The sequence below is a fragment of the Diadema antillarum genome, unplaced genomic scaffold (assembly GCF_040938485.1).
Source record: "Diadema antillarum isolate AM-2024a unplaced genomic scaffold, OU_Dant_1.0 scf00000024, whole genome shotgun sequence".
Lineage (NCBI taxonomy): Eukaryota > Metazoa > Echinodermata > Echinoidea > Diadematoida > Diadematidae > Diadema > Diadema antillarum.
The window spans coordinates 1,292,347-1,314,249 of NW_027270913.1; the positions used below are offsets into that span (position 1 = coordinate 1,292,347).

General features: G+C 37.1%; 2 protein-coding genes across 2 annotated transcripts; both read left to right on the forward strand.

Annotated features, from left to right (window-relative positions):
* Positions 1 to 7,415: 7,415 nt before the first annotated feature.
* On the forward strand, positions 7,416 to 10,239 carry LOC139732937 (microsomal glutathione S-transferase 1-like). Its single transcript, XM_071643777.1, has 3 exons — positions 7,416 to 7,717; positions 8,534 to 8,622; positions 9,722 to 10,239. Exons 1-3 carry the CDS (start codon positions 7,601 to 7,603, stop codon positions 9,969 to 9,971), a joined length of 456 nt encoding a protein of 151 aa, XP_071499878.1. The 5' UTR covers positions 7,416 to 7,600; the 3' UTR covers positions 9,972 to 10,239.
* Positions 10,240 to 12,308: 2,069 nt separating this feature from the next.
* On the forward strand, positions 12,309 to 19,867 carry LOC139732948 (microsomal glutathione S-transferase 1-like). The gene is made up of 3 exons (XM_071643787.1): positions 12,309 to 12,631; positions 14,821 to 14,912; positions 18,929 to 19,867. The coding sequence occupies exons 1-3, from the start codon at positions 12,515 to 12,517 to the stop codon at positions 19,176 to 19,178; spliced, it is 459 nt and encodes a 152-aa protein (XP_071499888.1). The 5' UTR covers positions 12,309 to 12,514; the 3' UTR covers positions 19,179 to 19,867.
* The last annotated feature ends 2,036 nt before the right edge of the window (positions 19,868 to 21,903 follow it).

Consider the following 21,903-nt stretch of genomic DNA (forward strand, 5'->3'; position numbering starts at 1 on the left):
TCATTGCAGACTAGCGCTCAAAAACGAAATTTCTTTGGTTTGGTGTTGTATCTTTTCATTATTGTGTTTTGATATTCGTTGCTAGTATACTTCATTAGATAAAGAAAAAATATCATATCCATTAAAATTTCGAACAATATTATAGTTACATTCTATGAACTTTATTTTCTGTTGCAGAAGCTAAAAACTTGTAATGATTGCTAAAATGATAACCGATTCGTCAATTGGCAACACAATAGAATGACCTCCAAGTTCCTGTTTCTCTCTCAACTTGGCAATGTTTTTTTACATTCCTTTCTGATTTTGTGCAGATTTAATGAATTTAATCAGTTTCATCTAATGTGGTGATGACGTGATTATGATATCCGTAGCAAATTTCTTTTTGAAAGGACTTTATAAACAAGGAAGGAAGCCTCATTTTTACACCGTTGAGGAAAGTTCAAGAAATATGCACCTCGAAACAGAATAAAAGTTGTTAGTGATAAATAATTACATTTTCCGTCCCTTTTATGTACAGTGATCAGTATTCTCAAAAAGTGTAATAGTTACCTGGTGAACGCTCAGTACCGTGTAGTACTGAGTATTGAGCAATATCGACATCATTATCTATTATAAGTAGATGATATAGAAATCGTAGACTCCGAGGACTACTAAAGTAGTGAATATTCACTTTCACTACATACACACACATTTATAAACAACATTGTATATACATTTATCATTATATATATATATATATATATATATACAGTTAAACTCGCCTAAGTCGACGTCGCATATGTCGAGTAATCGCACAAGTCGATGATTTTAAAAAGTCCCGATTTTTCCCCAATGACTTACGTGTATTAATTCACTCACAAGTCGAATTTTTTAAGTCGAATACTCGCCTAAGTCGATGAAATTCCATGAACACTTTCACGGAAAAAAACATTGAATTCACTGTGACTAAGTCGAATAAGATTTTATTGTGTAATAAATCACTGTCAAAATCACGAGACGCCAGTTTTTGTTTACATACAGTATATATACCAAAAGAAACTTTGCGTTGATAAACATTAACGTTTCATTAACGCAAGCGGTTTCACCTGAATCGTTAGTAACGCAAACTAACGATCGGGAAAATGAATGTTTGTAGTAACGATGAGTAACGATCCCAAGCGCAAATTAACCATGTTTAGTTGACATTAACGATATATAGGTAACGCAATAAGAACTCACGCGAGATTTTGGTTTCCGTTACCGAGACCTGGTGAAAGGACGACGTAGCCCCTGCCGAGTGTAGCAATCTATGCCTTATATTTAGCGGAGTCTTTTCGCGAATCAATCACGATTTCGCGAATGGTTAATTTGCGACCGGGGTCACCAAAAACGCACGCCGGGCCACCAAAAAAGCCGGATGTTTGCCTTCAGTTTTGGAAATGAACAGCGGTAACAATCGGCTCCATAAGATGCTAGAATAAATGTCAGATGTTTGCTCTTGGAAATGAATAGCGGTAATATTCGACTCCGTATAATACTAAAATAAATGTCGGATGTTTGCTTACACTTTTGGAAATGAATAATGGTAAGATTCAGTTCCGTATGGTGCTGAAATTAATGTCAGATATTTGATTTTGCGTTCGGAAATGAATACGGATAAAATACGGCTCCGGAAGATGCTGAAATAAATGTCGAATGTTTGCTTTGACGTTCGGATATGAATAATAATGATATTCAACTCCATACGATGATAAAATAAATGCCGCATGTTTACTTTTACGTTCGAAAGTAAATAACAATAACATTAATCTCCGGAAGATGCTAAAGTAAATGTCGAATTATCCCTTTGACGTTCGGAAATGAATAACAATAATGATCAACTTCGTACGATGATAAAATAAATGCCGGATGTTTACTTTTACGTTCGTAAGTAAATAACAATAACATTCAGCTCCGGAAGATGCTAAAATATATGTCGAATTATCCCTTTGACGTTCTGAAATGAATAACAATAACATTCAACTCCGTACGATGATGAAATAAATGCCGAATGTTGGCTTTTTTTTACATTCGAAAGTAAATATAGCATGTTAGACATATTATGTAATCGGCTGCGAAAGATGCCAAAATAAATGTCAGATGATTGCTTTTACGTTCGGAAGTGAATAGCAGTAACATTCTGCTCCATAATTAAGATGCTAAAATAAATATCAGACATTTGCTATTTAACATTTCGAAATGAATAACAATAACATTCAGCTGCGTTTGATGGTAAAGTAAATGTCGGAAGTCTGCCTTGACGTTCGAATATGAAAAACAGTATAACATTCGGCTCCTTACGATGCTGAAATAATTGTCAGATGATTCATTTCACTTTCGGAAGTGGACAGCAGTAACATTCAGCTCCTTACGATCATAAAATAAATGTCGGGTGTTTGCTTTTGAATTTGGAGATCGAATAACGATAATATTCTGCTCCGTACGATGCTAACAGATTGTTTCTTTTACATTTGGAAATGATTAACGGTATCAATCGGCTCAGATGATAAAATAAAAAGCGGATGTTTGCTTTCACGTTCGGAAATGAATAAGAATGATATTCAGCTCCGTAAGATCCTAGAATGAATGTCGGTTGCTTGTTTTTACATTTGAAAATAATTAACGGCAACATTCGGCTCTTTACGATGCTAAAACAAATGTCGGATGTTTACAAAATGTCTGCAAATGCTCCCACTTTCTCATTTCAAACGTAAATTTTGACCACCTAAATAGGCATCAACTTTTATAATAATCCATAAGCCTGTTTGCTAAATCTTAGAACTCAGAATAACGGTACAGTGAAACCCCGTTATAACGAGTTCGGTTATAACGAGGAACCGCTTATAACGAGGTGATCGCGTCGGTCCCGTTTTCCGTTGCGTGTAAACCTATGGCAGAACGAATCGGTTATAACGAGTTCGGTTATAACGAGATTCCGGTTATAACGAGGACAATTTCGGTGCATCATGATAAAGAAAAACATAAGCAATTTGATCGGATATAACGAGGTTCCATTTCTTACTAAATTGTCACTCTCAAACAGGCGACAAACGAAACATTGAAAACAGAATTCACGCTATCCGCGTCTTTTTCCCGTTTTGCAGAGAACCGTTCCGTCCATATTTTCTTCTAAACCACGCGATAAGACACAGGAATGCCTTCCGATGTTCCTTCTGAATTATTAAACATAATCATTTAATTTTCTTTTTCACAAGATAGGTGTGCGTGATATTAGGTCAGACCACAGCGCAACGAGGAAAAAAAAAGGATAACGCATTAAAAAACTTTTCATGCAGCGACACTTGTGGCCAAAAATAGACAATTGGAATGCGTGTGCAACTCATCATTATATCATTTCCATTTTTAGTTCCGACTTTCAGTTCTTTTGCTGGTTATAATAGCAAATATGAGTGTGGATGATTAAAGCCGAAGAATTAATGAAATCATCGCGATCCCGCCGGTTGACAGTAGTGTAAAAATTGTTGAATAACGCATGTTACCTACTTAATCGGTGTTCAGAAAAAGAAACATTCGTATTTATTTACTTTGAATAGATCTGGATTTGTTCATTATCATTTAACAAATGATAATTTGACTCATATGAGTGTGTATGATTTAAGCCGAAATAATCAGTGAAATCATCGCGATCCCGCCGGGTGACGGTAGCGTAAAAATAGTTTAATAACGCATGTTAGCCTAAATCGGTGTTTAGAAAAAGAAACAAACGCATTTATTAGTTTGAATAGATCCAGATTTGTTCATTATCGTTTAACAAAATGATAATTTAAATGAGTGTGTATGATTGAAGCCGAAATAATAATTAGTGAAATCATTGCGATCTCGCCGGGTGACCGTAGCGTAAAAGATAGTTGAATAACGCATATTAACCTACTTAATCGGTGTTCGGAAATAGAAACAAACGCATTTAACAGTTCAAGAGCGGAATCGATGTACAAAACGCGAAGAGATTTTCGGAAGAAAATAAAGAACGCATTTTAATCCCTTCGGGCGCAACGATCATACATTGTATAAAATTACAGCCGAAATGATTCATGAAATTATCTAATTCCCGCTGGGCACCAACAGCGTAAAAATACCTCGAAGTTAACAGTAAACAACGCATGCATGTTACTCTGAAATCATCGCGATGTCGCCATGTGACAGTAGCGTAAAAAAGTTGAATGACGCATGTTAACCTAAATCAGAAAAAGAAACCAATGCATCTTCTTAGTTTGAATAGATCTGGGTATGTTCATTATAACAATTTTAACACTGCATTTCACAATGAAGATTTTTCTTTCTTTCAGAATGGTCTACCAGGTACATTTTTGCGTAAAAAGGATCTCGGCCTTCCACATTCAATCCTGTCGCATATTCTTCTAGAACGGATGTACGAAACGCGAAGAGAGTTTCGTAAGAAAATAAAGAACGCATTTTTAATCCCTTCGGGCGCAACGATCATACATTGTACAACTTTGTTACAGCCGAAATGATTCATGAAATCATCGCATTCACGCTGGGCACCAACAGCGTAAAAATACCTCGCAAGCTATGGTAAACAAGGCCTGTATGTTACTCTATTTGCGCTGGTGTTTAGAAAAACTTCACAAACAAGAATTATTACAATAAAGATTTAACTCATTTCAGCCCTTACTTTTACGTCTATTTCACAAATAATTTCCCTTCATTCTCTGAATCATAATGATCCATAATTGTGTAATAATAACGCAAAGAATGTTCTTAAGTTTCATTAATGGGTATATGATGTCGTGCTTATGTTTTTCTTTGTTTTTGATGCGTACGGATATAACGAGGTACCAGTTATAACGAGGTAATATCGCCGGTCCCACGGACCTCGTTATAACGGGGTTTCACTGTATAAGATGATTAAATTTTCTATTTATTTATTTTAGACATGGATACCGTCCTGTATCACTTCAGTAATACTTCATATTCATTTTTCTATGTTTAGTAGGACCTATTTAGTTTTGCTTGTTTTTTTTTTTCGGGCCACCAAAAAATAAAAATCAATCATTTTGGTGGCCCGATCGGGCCGCCAAAATAAAATTTGGTGTGGAGCCCTGGCCTGCATCAATGTGGATAAAGTGTCTTGCTGAAGGGCAAATATCGGGCACACCGCTCCAGCTCTCGGCTCCAGAGTACACAACATACATGTACATTATACATATGTACGCGTGGTGTAACTGTAACTTTTTTTTTCGACTTACGCACAAGTCGAAACTCGCCTAAGTCGATGTTTTGCTCAGTCCCTAGAAGATTGACTTATGCGAGTTTAACTGTATAGATGTATATATATATATATATATATATATATATATATATATATATATATATATATATGTATATACGTATACACATCGTAAACATAAGTATAAACATCTGTATATATTCTTCCAATCAGTATGATAATATGCTTGGTTAGCTGTCAAAGTGTCTGTTAGTACAAGAGTGTGAATTTTGGTCCAAGAATAAGCTTCTCGAAATACCGCGGCAGTCTTTTCAACGAACTGTGAAAATCTCATTTTTGTCAATCCTGGTTCCCTGAATTATATGAGTTTTCAATGCGTATATTGGATCTGGCGTTCAAACAGAAGAAAACTAATCATTTTTTTTTCTATCTGACGGCAAAATGAGAGGCCTCATCATGAATTCAAACTCTTATTATGCTTAAAACAATGCATCTTACGTTGGCCATTAGGTTATGCGATACGTGAGGTGAACTGGTATGTCAACTTCTTTTGATAAATTTGGGCTGTAATAGGATCGGTCATCTTTTAATTTATTATTTGGTGCCAGTGAATCTGTCATTTCCTTTCTTTCATTCTCTCTCTCCCTCTGTCTCATCGCTATGTCTGTCTGTCTGTCTGCCTGCTTGTCTGTCTGTCTGTCTATCTGTCTGTCTGTCTGTCTGTCTCGGTCTATGTATCTCGAACTCTTTCTGTCATGTTACTCTTTCTCCAACAGGGTGCTTGTATTGTAGTGTCAGAGCTGGCAAGAAATAAAGGTATCCAGACACCGGGTTAATAATAGTATGTATGCGCTTTGAGCACTCTATAGAGTAGATTTCGCGCAATATAAATTCATATCATTATTGTTATTATTATTATTATCATTATTATTGAAACATTTCTTTCTCAAAATTAAAGGGATGGTATAGTATTGGTTGAGGTGAGGATTCAGGTTTTAACCTTTTTTTTTTAACGAGATACTTCACTTTATGAAATGTGAAAGAGCATACAATTCTAAGAGGAATTCAAAGTTTATTTGACCAAAAAAAAAAAAAAAAAAAGAATCACGACTAAAATCAAAGCGATCCCAAGGTGGGTCCAACCACTTATAAGGATCGCTTTGTTTTTGATATCTCAGCCATTTCAAACCGATTTTCATAAAATAAACTTTGAATTCCCCCTGAAAATATATCCTCTCTCATTTTTCATGAAAATTTCTCGATATCTCAAAAAAGAGAAAAATACCGTTAAATAGTGTTGAAAACCTGAAGACCCATCTCAACCAAAACTATACCATCCCTTTAAAACCAGCATTTTTTTTTTTTTTTTTGGGGGGGATGTTCCACATCCTTAGTTTTATATTATCATACCGCACGTGTTTTTGGTATAACACAATCAACAGAAACCATTGATAACGTTACCCTCACCATTCACTTCATTTGTAAAGGAGATTGATCGTATGATAGTAAATTTCATATAAAATGTCACAACACAACCTGACACAGGCATTTGTGTTACAGCACAGAGAATGACCTTTATACAGCGATATTGTTATAACCGTGACAACGACCTCATTCAAGGTTGCACACGAGGTACTTTATAGTAGTTCAATACATTGCTCTTATTATACTACAATTAGGCTTTCCAATTAATCTGTGCGTGCAATGTGCATGATGGTGTGATGTGAGGTGTGTTCACTGTGATTCTTTCTAATAGAACTGACGATGACACAGCATTATTGAAAATCCTTTCTCAATAAAGTGCAAAATAAACTCACAGCTACAGACGTAGGCCTGCAGTGCATGTGCTCACATTGTCTCGCTTTTACGCTGGACACCCATGTGTCAATAATCTGTGTTCATTTTAGCAGCATAGAGCACAATTTTATCCTTCCGTTGTTGAAACACTGATTTGTCAGATAATCACAATGTCACAGCAGTTTAAGGTCAGTACTATAAAGGCCTATGGTCCCTAACTATATCTAGGTACTTGCATATATTCAAACTCCAGGCGAAATCTCATATTTGTTTGAACTTTGCTCCCACTATGAAATGTCGAGCACGAAACGAAAATTCCGATGGACCTATTGTAGGGTGGTTGGGTGTGCACAGCAATATTTGAATTCATTATTCAGTTTGTGAAGGACTATTTGCACCGAGGGGATCGCATGCGTGCACATATAGGGAGCTTTTTAAAACTCTTCCTGCACGCGAGTACAACCATCTCGTACACAACTGACACTGTTACACGTTATAGAGATCTGCATGATACCCATTCTCACACCTTGGACAAGGAACGTTGAACAGTGAGGAAAACGGATTAAATCCAGCATAATGTCGGACGTCCTTGCAAGTAAAGAGATGTCGTATTTCGTGACGTATTCAAGTATCGTCCTGCTGAAGATGGTTGATATGTCACCAATTACGTCATTCTTTCGACTCAGGAGAGGGGTAAGGTGAAATGAAGAATAAGTTTCTAGCTGCATGGTAATACATAATATATATATATCAACAATATGACTTGTCCTTACTTGAATTGACACCTCACGACAATGACGTTTTTGGTAAAGTGCATACTGATCCGTGTAATATGACTATAAAATGACTATTACAAAATTCGTACACTTGGAGTCCGTCCTACAAATACGGTACATTTTACTGCAGACAGTAAATGATTATGTTTTCTCACGCAAGATTCTAGACTGCACTGTTATACGCCTTAGTAGCATTCGGTCTCTGTGAAACAAAGAAAAAAAAGTGACAACACACCTGGGCAATTCATTTTCGTTGTAGTACTGTGCATTAAATCATTCACTATGAAATTATACCTAGACATGATTCGATGCGAGTTTAAAATTTCACGAATGCCGTTACATGTGTCATGTCTTGAGACCGATTGTGAATACATCGGAAACTTGAAGTCTTGTAAAAGTTCAACCAGTGAGAAAACGCATTTAGTAAGTACATTTGTATGGGGAAAGGTAAACAAAATTTGCCCACACCTATAATAGTCTGGTGATGAGTTTCTATCAGAGTTACGTTTATTGAGAATAGGGTGTCACATGTGTTATATCAACCCGACAACTAGATACCAACTTCATGAAATAGAATGTGTATGTTAGTGGTATCAATAAAAAAATGATGCATAAAACTAAAAATAATTCTTATCTTTTGTGTGCGCCTTTGCCTCTATGATAAGCCTAGGCGTGATTATACGTCTCCTCGGGATGTATTTCAGATTGTGTATGATGTCTCTCGATCCTGCAGGTGTTCAGCAATCCTGAAGACTTGCCACTGGCGACCGTGAAAGACAACAAAGTCGTCACCAACGACTCGGTGGTCGAACGTGTAAGAAGGTGAGATGCGATATATTCATCTCTGATATAATAACACACACTTGCTTCAATAGTTTGCTGTCTTACATTAATAAGTGTATGACCGTAAAAGGCTTATTAGCGATTTGGTGAAATTCGTTTGGGTGCCTTGTTCAAGATGGAGAGGTGTCGACGCAATGATGTTGGAGAAGGAAGCTTTTAATATTGAACCTGCCTACGTGATTATTTATACATATATATATATATATATCTATATATATATATATATATATATATATATATATATATGAAGAGCTAGCTACCAGAAGGCGCTAAATCCATTTAAAAAGGATGGATATAGCGCCTTTTGGAAGCAAGCTCTTCATAATTATATATATATATATTTTTTTTTTTGGGGGGGGGTGACGAGATGGAGAAAAAAACACAGGTTATTTCTCCAAGTTCACGAAGGCGTTTAGTTCACTTAACAGGAAGAAAAAGTACTGGCAGGTATATAAGAAAAAGAAGAAGAAAGAAAAAGAGGAGGAAAAGGAGGAGGAGGAGAAGAAGATGAAGAAGATGATGATGAAGAGGAAGAAGTATAGGCAGCATAGCAACAGCAGCTTACGCAGGAGCATCAGCAGCATCAGTAGTAGTAGCAGGAACAGCTGCTGTAGCAGATGCGGTATATAGTCGTGGTAATTATGATAAAAAATAATGATAACAAGAGATAAAGCGATTATAACCTTTTGTCCCGAGCAAACCATCTTGACGAGTTTGAGCTGCATTAATGGACCGTTCGTTGCCATTTCTTGAGAATAAAATTGATTCTTCATTACGGATTATGACAGCCACGTACGTGATCACTCAATGGAAAAATTCAATAAACCTTCTCATTTGTCACTATCAGGGTTTTTTTTTTTCATTATTACTATCAAGAGACGCAGAGTTGTATCAGTCCTATATAAATATATTCATGGTACCGAATGGACCTTTTGGAAATAACATACTCTAAGACTGCTGGAATAGGTTTCTGTTCTTATGTTTCTTCTTCTTTGTTTTATTTATTTATTTCTTTTTCAACGCACGCTCCGATAACATTCAAAGGTCTCATTTGAACTTCCTCCGCCCTTCTTAACAGGTGTCATCTGAACGACCTTGAGAACATCGTGCCCTTCTTCGGGCTGGGACTCCTCTACGCGCTCTTTTCAGGCGCCTCCACCAGCACCCTGTTGTGGCACTACAGAATCTTCACCGTGTCTCGTCTGCTACACACCGTCGTCTATCTCTATGCAGTTCCCCAGCCAGCGAGGTTTCTTTGTTTTTTGGCGGGATTCGGTGTTAATGTTTCCATGGGCGTTCAGATTTTGATGAACAACTTTAATCTTTAAGATGATAAGCAATCTCTTTGGAATGATATGCAGGGTAGCTGTTGCTTTTCTTTTTGTGGGGATGCTATGTGGAGGGAAAATCATGCAAATTGTTCATAGCTTACCAAACCGTGTATTTTGTCGTCGACATCATTCAGTAGAAAATGACACAACATTATATAGATGATGACTGGCGGGGGAGGGACATACCGAATGTTCCAATAGCATTTCAAACCCTGAGGGTGGAACGTTTGGTACATGTTCCCGACAACAAAAGTCATCATCTTTTATATTATATGAGTTAGTCAAATACGTCAAATACGTCAACATCAACCACCAGCATACTCGATCCCTCTCTCGCGAGCCAAATTCACTGCGCGCGTGGTCACAGGCCTTCTGTCATTTGTTACGTGAAAATGTTTTCCCATGGTAGAACATTACAAAAATGTTCGCCCATGGGCGAACATAACGAATGTGCCCCCATCACGTGACTGTGTTTAGCCAATCACTAACCGGTATTTGACGAACCCATGTAATATAATCTGATGACTAAGACTTTATAGATTAACTAAAGAAAGTTTTATCAATATATTTCATACACTTAAGTATATGGTTGCTGAAAATACATGTACTAGAAAATGACAAAACTCACTTTTCTTTTCATGTTTTACAAACTTGTATAAAGAGGAATATATCACAATTATATCGACAATTAACAAAGGTAAACTCTCTTTTTTTATTATGATTGATTCCTGACCACTTTTTCCAGTAACATAATTATTATGTGACGTTACGTTTTCGGTGTCAGAATTCCATTATTTTTGCTTGTTCTTTTCAGCTTATACGTACGTTCTGCGTTCTGCAGTAAGCTCAGCTTTTGCTGGGATTTTTTTTTTCGTTTACATGAACACGTAAACATTTCATGTGATCAACCATCATAACAACTGAGAAAAAAGTTTCTTACTTTAAGGCAAAGGAAGATTCATTTAATACACCAGAAAAGCAAGAAGAATTTTATCTGGAACGCAAGCATTATTACGTAGACGCCATGCAGACTATGTGTGAGGGGAGAGGGGAAGGGCTGTCCCCTCCCTATGTAAAGCAAGTTTGTCATACTAAGTATTCTCCGTCTGCAAATGAATTTCGTTGCATTTAACAGGTTTTAAAGGTACAATAATTCTGTGACCCACAGCTGTATAGTACATGATTATGAATTCAAAAACATGTCATAAGATTCCCAAGAGGGCCCTGAAGCTGTTAAGGTCGCTTGCACATCTCTCCCACTAGTCATGCTACCTTCCTCAAAATAAAGGTCAATCGTGTACCGTGAATGCAATGCGTCTTGTTTGCTTAATATTTTCGAACTGGGTATATTACTCATTTTAGTGTATTTGTTTGTTTGTTTATTTGTTTGTTTGTTTGTTTGTTTGTTTGTTTGTGTGTGGGAGAGGGGTGGGGGTGGGGGCAAGGATAGAACTCATGATTTGGTCAGGGTCTCCCCTCCCCCTTCGATGGGAACAATGACGTGGTAGAATACTCGGAAATTCATAGGTTTGTGCGGGGTTTTTTCCCCTAATGGCAGAGACAATGGTGGAAAGAGAGGAGGCTGAGGCTCCCGTACTTACACTCAGATCTGTAAAAGGAAAGTAGTCGCACATAAAATACAATGCAAATGTTACCAAGAACTTCATCATCAATTTCTTTGAGCAGTTCCTCTGAGGTCGGTTTACATTCGATGTGATCTTTCCAGTTGCCGATTTTAAATTGAATTTGTCTGCCAGTAGGCCCACATGACATTATTTACAGGGTAACATGGAAATCGATTCATGCGAACTCGATATGACATCATGCAATTATATTATTATCATACATTCTGAATTCTTCCTCTGAACTTAAATTGCATTTCCAATGTCATTTAAAGGAGGGAGGGTTCAGGAAGCTTTCTATCTTGAGTGACTATTAGTATCTTCAGATGGAAGTCGTAATCTAAGTTTGCTGTTTAATATATATACTCGATGTCGAAGGATAATTATATGATTTGAGCAGATCGACGGAAGTGAACTTTGCACGATGAAAAGCAACACAGTATAGACTGATCCTCGCGTAGGCAAAATATGGACTTTGTTCTACAAACAGCACAAAAGGACATTCGAGCGAACAAAGCGAGGCAAATCCAAACTTAACTCCAGTACTCTTGTCTCTGAAATCAAACAATGACTTTCTTTTTTTTTTAATGTGTAGTCTATTCAAGTGTACAGGGGTCAAAGGTAGTCTGTACTTTTTATTTCTCTAGCAACATCGTCGGGTGAGGGTAAACCGGCCTAGACTTATTCGAAAGGTTTCCTTGATGTTCTTCGCAGGTGTCACTGTATAGTGTGCATAACGCGAACACGTACCTGGTAACTTGTGCTGCCATATTGCTGCTTCCATATGAATATCTACAGGTCATAGGACTAGCTCAGTGAAGAGGTATTATAACCCTATATTGCTCAGCCTCGCGTAACTCTATACTTCTCAAAGTGGATTTCTTTTGAGGCTCACAAGAGGCACGTTATCCTCGCAAAATGTCTGAGTTCATGGAGACTAAAGAGCTGGCATACTTCGTCACGTATGCTGCCATTGTTCTGCTGAAGATGGTTGTGATGTCGCCCATCACTGGATACAACCGAATGACTCGAAACGTATTGTTCTTTCGTTTTTATTATCTATAAGGACTCTGGTGCCTACATACATACATAAGTATGTGTGTGTGCGTGCGTGAGTGTGTGTGCGCATGTGCCGTGTGTGTGAAAGAGTTGTTTGTTAAAGTTCAAAGAGTAATGTGGGTGAAAAGACTTTTTTTGTGGGGAAAAGAGTATGACCTGGAAAAAGTATTTTCAATATGTTTTAGGTCAGTTGGTGGTGTTTTAATTTTTCAGTGTAATTTTGAAACAAATAAACTTTTTTTGAAAGTTCCGAAATTTTATAAAGACATTTTACAAGCGTGGCAAGGTTTGGGAAGTTTGAGAAATTCAGAAGAGGGGCTTATGAATCAAATAGTATTTGATAATATATTTTTTTTTTTATTTAAAGGTGAAATTATACATAATGAAAATCTTTTGAGAAAAAAATATTTATAGATTATGTCATTATTTCGATGGAAAAGGTATACGGCCGATTACTTATTTTCAAAAAGCAGGGTTATGGAAATTGAATATGTTTGGAGGATTTGTGATGTAATTTTGAAAAGTAGACGGTTTAGTTTTTCGTGGGTCAGTACTAAACCTTTTCAGGTTTATGATATTTGATTAAAATTATATGGAAAAGAAATCAGGATTGGTGACATACCTTCGAGAAAGATTTACAAGTATTTTTAAACTGATTTACAGCAGTTATATACATTGGAAGTACGAGATCGACAGAGTAATTTCGCCTTCTCACCAAAAGTAACCCAAGATATTTTTCTCCGACCCAGAGTCACAACTCTTATCCCAAAGCTTAGGGAATTTCATTTCAAACTTCTTCATGGTGTATTTTATACAAAAGTTAATCTGTTGAGATTTGGGTTTGTTTCGGATGATCTCTGTTCTTTCTGCAAAAAGAGCACTGAGACGTATTCACATTTATTTTGGAAGTGTATTAAAGTGCAGGAATTGTGTCAAATTATTATTCAGAAATTGAATAAAGAAGAACTGGGAAATATGAATTGGGAAGTTGTGTATACAGGTATATCTGGAAACTCATTTAAAGTCAAAGGGTGGAATACACTTATATTGATGATTAAATGTATTTTATATCTAGCGAGATCAGAAGGGGAGGTACCAAAGTTTAATGATGTTATGAAGTATTTTAAGATGTGTAAAGAAGAAGAAATAAGATAGCGATTAAAAGAGGAACAGTTGGAATGCATTTGTTAAAGTGGGAATATTATGATGTATACCGAGGATGATATGTGATTTTCTTTTTCTGTCTTGATTTTGCCGTATTTGCGAGTTATTGTCACATCGTTGTCATTTTTTCCTCTCTATTGCTTATACCATTTCCACGTCATAATTAGGATGTATTTTCTTGTGTAAAAAAAAAAAAAATGGCAATTTACACGTCAGAGTTATTCAAGTGTGAATAAAACCTGAAACCTGAGGGCTGAAGACATAGGGGTATGTGGGGTGGGGGTGCATGTTGGCGTTTGTGTTGGTGTGTGTGTGTGCATGTGTATGTGTTTTCTCGCAAATGGCCTCAATTTCTTTCTTCTTTTTTTTCCATTAGAGAAGTAATGGAATATGCCCCGTTTGCTTTCAGCAAATTATCTATTATGTCCCCGTTTGCGGGCTTTTTGCTAGAATATGTGTTTAAAAAAACAAAAAGCGGATTTCGTTTCTGGGTTAAAAGAGTTACAATGTAAGTTTGACATTAGTTTGCACAATGTTTGGGTTGCTGCATTTCGTCTTTATATAGTGTAAGATTGACGTTATTTTGTACAATGTGTGGGTATAATGCAGTTTGTCTTTGTATAATGTTTTGTTGTTTTTTTTTGTTTCTGTGAACGTTTCTGTTTCTGTGATATGAAATTGAACGAAGTTCGAATAAAGAATTAAAAAAAAAAGTGAATCCATGAAAAAAAAAATGTGGTGAGTGGGGGTCGCTAACTATAATATACCTGCCAAGTACTCACTAACTCAGTGAATGATACTACATAGGGAGATGCAAAAAAAAAAGAATGAAGTTCCTTGATAGTAAGGTCTACGTTGTAAAACGGAGTCCTGTACAGTCTAAAGGCATTGAAACGACATGAGAGCGATTGTGTACACGACTGATCTTTGGAGGAACACACCGACGCACAGATCCGTATGGAAATATGAGTATGATACAATACCCCTCGTCTTCTTAACAGGTCTTTGCCAATGCCGAGGATGCAGCAGCACACATGAAAGTCCCGGATAAAAAGGTCACTCTAAATGACCCCGTTGTCGAGAGAGTTCGGAGGTAGGTACTAATCGTGTTTCCGTGACTTCGGCACGAGTTTAAGGTGAATTCCCCCCTTGATTGAGTCAGAGAGTCTCAATTAACGGGCCGCCCCGACACTGTAGCCAGGCATGCTAACCTGTAAACATTGAACTGCACATTACTTGAATATGAGACCATTCTGAAGCAAATAACTTTCACACAACAATAGATATATAATGTACTCTCAAATAAATCCCACATGGTTTGGTTATGTTCCCCCTGACATCTCATTTGATCTCCCTAATGTGACAGATGAATTTGTTGTTAATGAAATCATCCGTATTCCAGTTAAAAAAAGCCGCTGGTCCTGAAGATGTTTCTATAAAATTATTGAAATATGCTTGCAATTCCCCGAATGTAATTCAAAGCTTAACGCATATACTTAATTTATCATTGGACCGAGGTGAATTTTTGGAAGATTAGAAAACCGCACGAGTTCAACCCATACGCAAAGCCGGAAGTAAATCAAGTGTTGAAAATTATCGACCTGTCTCATTACTATCAATATTGTCTAAGATATTAGAAAAAAAATGGTTAATGTATCATTCCAAGATTATTTAATCGAAAACAAGGTATTATCAGATAGACAGTTCGGTTTCCGACCTAATCATTCGTGCGAAACCGCCTCTCTTTGTATGGTTGATCAATGGTCTCAGAATGTAGATCACGGATACGCAAATGGTGTTGCATTTATTGACATGAGAAAAGCCTTTGATGCAGTGAACCACGAAATATTGTTCCTGAAATTGAAGTGTGTAGGTTGCACAAATAGATGTGTACAATGGTTTACCTCTTGTTTGAAAGGTAGCAGTCAATTTGTATCTTTAAAAGGGAAAATCATCCATTAGAGCAATACAACATGGAGTTCCACAGGGTTCAGTGTTACCGCCATTACTTTTCTCCATATTCATTAATGATTTACCCATGAGTATCCACAATGGAGAAATGTTTCTTTTCGCAGACGACGCGACTTTATCTGTGCAAGGTAGAAGCATGGATGAAGTTCAGTCAAAACTGAATCATCCTCCTGAGGAGGTTTACACATGGACCAAAAAAACAACAACAAATTGCTTCTGAATATTAATAAAACTAAAGTAGTGGTAATTGGGTCTAGACAAAAAGTCCAAACCTTAAATGTCAGCAGATTATGTACAGATAAGATCAACTCCAATCAAATGTGTTTCTCAGTATAAATGTCTTGGAATCATGATAGACGATAATTTACAGTTCACTAAGCATGTTGATAGAGTCGCCCTGCAAGTAAAGCAAAAATTAGGTATTCTTAGAAGGCTCAAGGGAGCGTTCAACACTCATTATCTCAGCCTATTATACTGGGGTTATATCCTCCCATATGCCTTGTATTGTTGCAATGTATGGACCAACAGGTCACAACAAAATTATGAAGCCATTAACAGGTTGGCACTACACAAACGAGCCGCTTACATTATAGCTGGCTGCTAATGGGAAACCCCATCCGAGCAAGTGCTCAATCAACTAGCCAACGTTACAAGCATTGTATTCAAAAGCAATGGCATGCATGACATTTAAATGTGTGCACCATCTTGCACCCTCTTTACTAGTAAATTAGTCTGTTATGCATGATACAGTAGCCCAACGCGTTACACGCAACTCGCACCAGTGCAAACTTGAGATCCCGAGATGTAATACCGAATTTTACAAGAGATCATTGAGTGTGCACAGCGGTATCTCACTGGAATAATTTGCCAATGGAGACATGTTCCCCCAACTTAGGTTTGTTCAAAAGCAGATTATGATATGTGTCAGTCTGTAGAGACACGACGTTCCCCCAACTTAGTTTTGTTCAAAAGAAGATTATGATATGTGTGTTTTAATATCGAGATTTTTTTTTTATTAAATGACTAATACTTTGTTTTGTTTTGTTTTTTATTGTTCCATATTCCACATTTCAACAAATACATAAAACATAAACATCACAATACAAAAGCCTGGATGAATTGTCACGTACAGCTTATAAGACAATAAAACATGTGAAATATGAGGAATCTACATAGAAGCATTGCTTGTAGGGTGTAGATTCCAAGATGCGGATGTGAGATTATTTCTTACTTGGGTATGTAATTAAAGGAATGACAATTTCTGAATTGGAGAAATATAAACGCCAAAAAGTAAAAAGAAAAAGAAAAAAGAAAACAAAGAAAACAATGTCCGCGGCACAGACTTCTTGAGTGTTGCGTGATCACCCGAGCGAGGTGCAAGTCAGATGCAGTGCACAATAGCAGAGATACCAAATGTGTACAAAGGAAGTTCAGGAGATAATACTTTCACAGTTTTATCGGTTGTTTAAAGTGTGCAGTAAATGCCATTGTTCATAGTTTTTCCCAATTCATTTTTGTTCATTTAGAAACGTTGTAGTATTTACATGTCTTTGAAATTGTTCTATAAGCGTTATGTGTCTGATTTTTTATTGTAATGAACGTATATATACATTTTTTTTCTTTTTTCATTGTTTGTTAGTAACTGTAATTCTGGAATGTTTTATGTGTTGTGTTTTAAAGGGCCCCGATGAAAACCAGCCAGTGCTGACTTGGGCCACCCTTTTCAAAGATGTGGAATAAATGAATAAAATAAAACAAGGATTGGAACAATCATCCCCCAGCATTCTCACTGATTCCCATTGATCAGTTACTAGCCATTCCCTTTAAAGAAGTATATCATTCAACATCTGCGTTAGATAGTCCATATTGTCCGTATAAGATTTCGAGTTCATGAAATACGTTGGTATTCATGATTCTGTCTGAATCGGTTCACCACATATCAAAGGGATACAGGTTACAAGAGATGACCTCGTGACTAGAGTTACAACTTAGACTCCTAAAAACCCATAGAAGCATATTTTCATCTCAGACGCGAACATGTTAAATCCATATAGATGGTATAAAAAGTGTCAAACATCAATATATACAGTATGTCCCCCCAAAAATACAACGGGGCCCTCCGCAATGATATCTTCAAAAAATAGTGAATCAATCTAAAGACAAATTCAGGGTATGAAACTATAACTCATTGCCCACATCATACAGAAAACCCCTTTCGATTTGCTTAGTGGTCAAGGAGAAATGAGGCATTTTCTAGAGGATGTCGGGAATCTCTTCTGTCCAAGTTCTGTCTACTCTATCGTATACACACATGAGCATTGAATTGCTAAAATTGGAAGAATGGGACTCATGACATGCTTTACAACAATCCACATTTCTCTGTGACCGCTTAGCCAAATTGAATGGGGTTTTCTGCAAAATAGAGCTAAGATGTTACATTTTAAAACCCTGAAGTAGCACATTGACAGGTTGATCATTGGGTGCTATCAATTCGAAAATCTGATTGTAATTTTTGGGGCGACTTACTGCGGTATTTCCTCCCAAAATTACAATCAGATTTTCGCATTATAACGCCCAATAAGATTAAATTTCTTAAATGCTATACTTCAGGGTCTTAAAATATAACATTTTAGCTCTATTTTGCAGAAATCCCCATTCGATTCAGTCAAGCGGTCACAGAGAAATGTTGATTGTTGTAAAGCATGTCATGAATCGGATTCTTCCGAGTTTAGCATTTCGATGATCTTGTGTGTGAATAATAGACAGAACTTGGACAGAAGAGATTCCCGACATCCTCTACAAAATTCCTTATTTCTCTTTGACCACTGAAGCAAATCGAGTGGGGTTTTCTGTAAGATGTGGGCAATGAGTTATAGTTTCATACCCTGAATTTGTATTTAGATTGATTCACTATCTTTAAAGATATCATTGCGGAGGGCCCCGTTGTAATTTTTTTGGGGGACATCCCCAGTGTAGCTGTGTGGTTACGGCAGTACGGCCTGTATCAAAACTACAATGCTCAATGAGTGTGATAAAAATCGTGGGCCTTACTTGGAGCAGCACTGACTCTTCACCAAATCAATGTATTCTCGTATAGACGATCTGTTTCTTTTTCCGATTCCTCCGTTATCTGCACAGGTGTCATCTTAACGACCTTGAGAACATCGTGCCCTTCTTCGGGCTGGGACTCCTCTACGCACTCTTTTCAGGCGCCTCCACCAGCACCCTGTTGTGGCACTACAGGATCTTCACCGTGTCTCGTCTGCTACACACCATCGTTTACCTCAACGCCATTCGTCAGCCCGCTCGTGCGCTCTGTTTCTTTACCGGCTTTGCAGTTAATGTCTCCATGGGCGTACAGATACTGATGAACAACTTTTACCTCTAAAGGCGCCTGATCCTAGGGTGCAGATATACTGATCAACTGCTGATGAACAACGCTTTAAATCTCTAAAGGCGCCTGATCCTATTGAATCTTATGAATCATAATCAATATTACATAATCACTAGTTTAATAAAAATGTAGACAGGCGGCTTTAGAAACCACCTATAGGACTCCTGAAAAAAAAACGTGTTTTGATAAGGCTGAAGATCCACTCTAAATCCTCTGATGCTTTGGTGAAAAGCATCAACAATCGCTGGGTATGTTTATTGTTAAAATATGATCGCCTGCTTAAATGCTGGAATTGTTACATGTTTACACCCAACGAAGGGATCTCAAAGAAAAACATGACTCTAAAAAGGTGTTCCCTGTGAAATATAATATATCAATAAAATAATGAAAGATTAAAGAAACACCATGAAATTAATGAAATCTACCCAGCAAAAATAATAGTGATGTATATGATACACATTTTATGATACATGAGCAAAATATGTTCATTGTTAAGTGTTATATCACTAACTTGCTGATATCAATATCATAATATTCTTGCACTAATGTTTGATACTGCAATGTTATTATCAGTGTGATTATTATTGTTAAATTAGTTCAAACTTAAGACTTAATGCTGCAACGGAGTATGAAAAAGAAAGATGTATATGCAGGAGAAGAAGGTAATAAAACGAGAGATTAATGGTAGCTTTTCGATAATTTTCGAATTACAGTTTGTTGTCCCCGCCGAACGAGTTCGAGCAGGGGACTATGAAACGGGCTCCGTACGTGTGTGTGTCTGTGTGTCTGTCTGTGCGTCCGTGTGTGATCAAAATCTTCAATTTGCTACTTCTCTGTCATTTATGAGCCAATTTTGATTCTGTTTGCTTTATATGATAGCACTACATGGGAGCTTTGAAACTTCTCCACAGAATTTCAGTTGTGACCTTTGACCTTGACCTTTGACCTATCTTGTACATTTTGCTACAAAATGCTACTCCTTCGCCATTTCTTACCCGATTTCGATTCCGTTTGCTTTATGTGATAGCACTAGGTGAGGGCTTCAAAACTTCTACACAGAATTTTGACCTTTGACTTCTTTGACCATTGACCTTAATTTTTGACCTATATTGTATATTTTGCTACAAAATGCTACTTCTTCGCCATTTCTAACCCGATTTCGATTCCGTTTGCTTTATGTGATGGCACTAGGTGAGGGCTTCAAAACTTCTACACAGAATTTTGACCTTTGACTTCTTTAACCTTTGACCTTGATTTTTGACCTATATTGTACATTTTGCTACAAAATGCTACTCCTTCGCCATTTCTAACCTGATTTCGATTCTGTTTGCTTTATGTGATGGCTCTAGGTGAGGGCTTCAAAACTTCTACACAGAATTTTGACCTTTTGACTTCTTTGACCTTTGACCTTGATTTCTGACCTATATTGTACATTTTGCTACAAAATGCTACTCCTTCGCCATTTCTAACCCGATTTTGATTCCGTTTGCTTTATGTGATGGCACTAGGTGAGGGCTTCAAAACTTCTACACAGAATTTTGACCTTTGACTTCTTTGACCTTTGACCTTGATTTTTGACCTATATTGTACATTGGCTACAAAATGCTACTCCTTCGCCATTTCTAACCCGATTTCGATTCCATTTGCTTTATGTGATGGCTCTAGGTGAGGGCTTCAAAACTTCTACACAGAATTTTGACCTTTTGACTTCTTTGACCTTTGACCTTGATTTCTGACCTATATTGTACATTTTGCTACAAAATGCTACTCCTTCGCCATTTCTAACCCGATTTTGATTCCGTTTGCTTTATGTGATGGCACTAGGTGAGGGCTTCAAAACTTCTTCACAGAATTTTGACCTTTGACTTCTTTGACCTTTGACCTTGTTTTTTGACCTATATCGTACATTTCTACAAAATTACTACAAAATGCTACTTCCGGCGGGGACATATATTACGCACCGCGTAATTTCTACTTTTCCTTGTTTCCCTTTCTATTTGTTTGCTAGTTTTGTTTGTTTGTTTGTTTGTTCGTTCGTTCGTTCGTTCGCTTGTTTGTTTTGTTTAATTAGTTGTGTTTTGTTTTGTTATTTTTGCTACTGAGGAAGTAATAGATGCTTGCCAGCCAGCACCCTCTGACTGAATAGGTAATGGTGTCTATCTTTGCTCGATTTCTGGACAGTGTAACCCATGTTTTAAACTGGTGTGGTCATCGAGCAAAGACAAATGTTTGAATTCGGCTCTGATCGTATAAACATCGGGTCGCCTACGTGAGATCATCTTGAGCAGTTGTATGACCAGCGGTTGAGGAGTTTCTCAGGCTCCAGCAGCAACTTCGTGAGTGGTGGCAAAATTCTTCGTGTATTCTTTGTGTTTCCTTCGTGTGTCCTTCGGGTAAACTTCGTAACGAATATTGATATCTTCGTGTAGCCTGGCCATATCGCGTGACTTTCTGTCTTGCTCTCGTTGTTGATTGACTTTTGACCATGTTTGGGTCAAGTTCACATGGACTTGAAGAGTCCATATTCAAATTACCATGTTGGGTCAATTTCAAGACAGCGTTAGTATGAGGCCCCTGCATCAATTTCAAGCTTAATCGCTTATACGATCGCGATCTCTGGCATTCAATTATCTTTATCATACTGGAAAATACTGCTTGTATTATTCTATTGCATTTTCTGTTTATGTACTGCACAGCACAATTATACTTACAGTATATG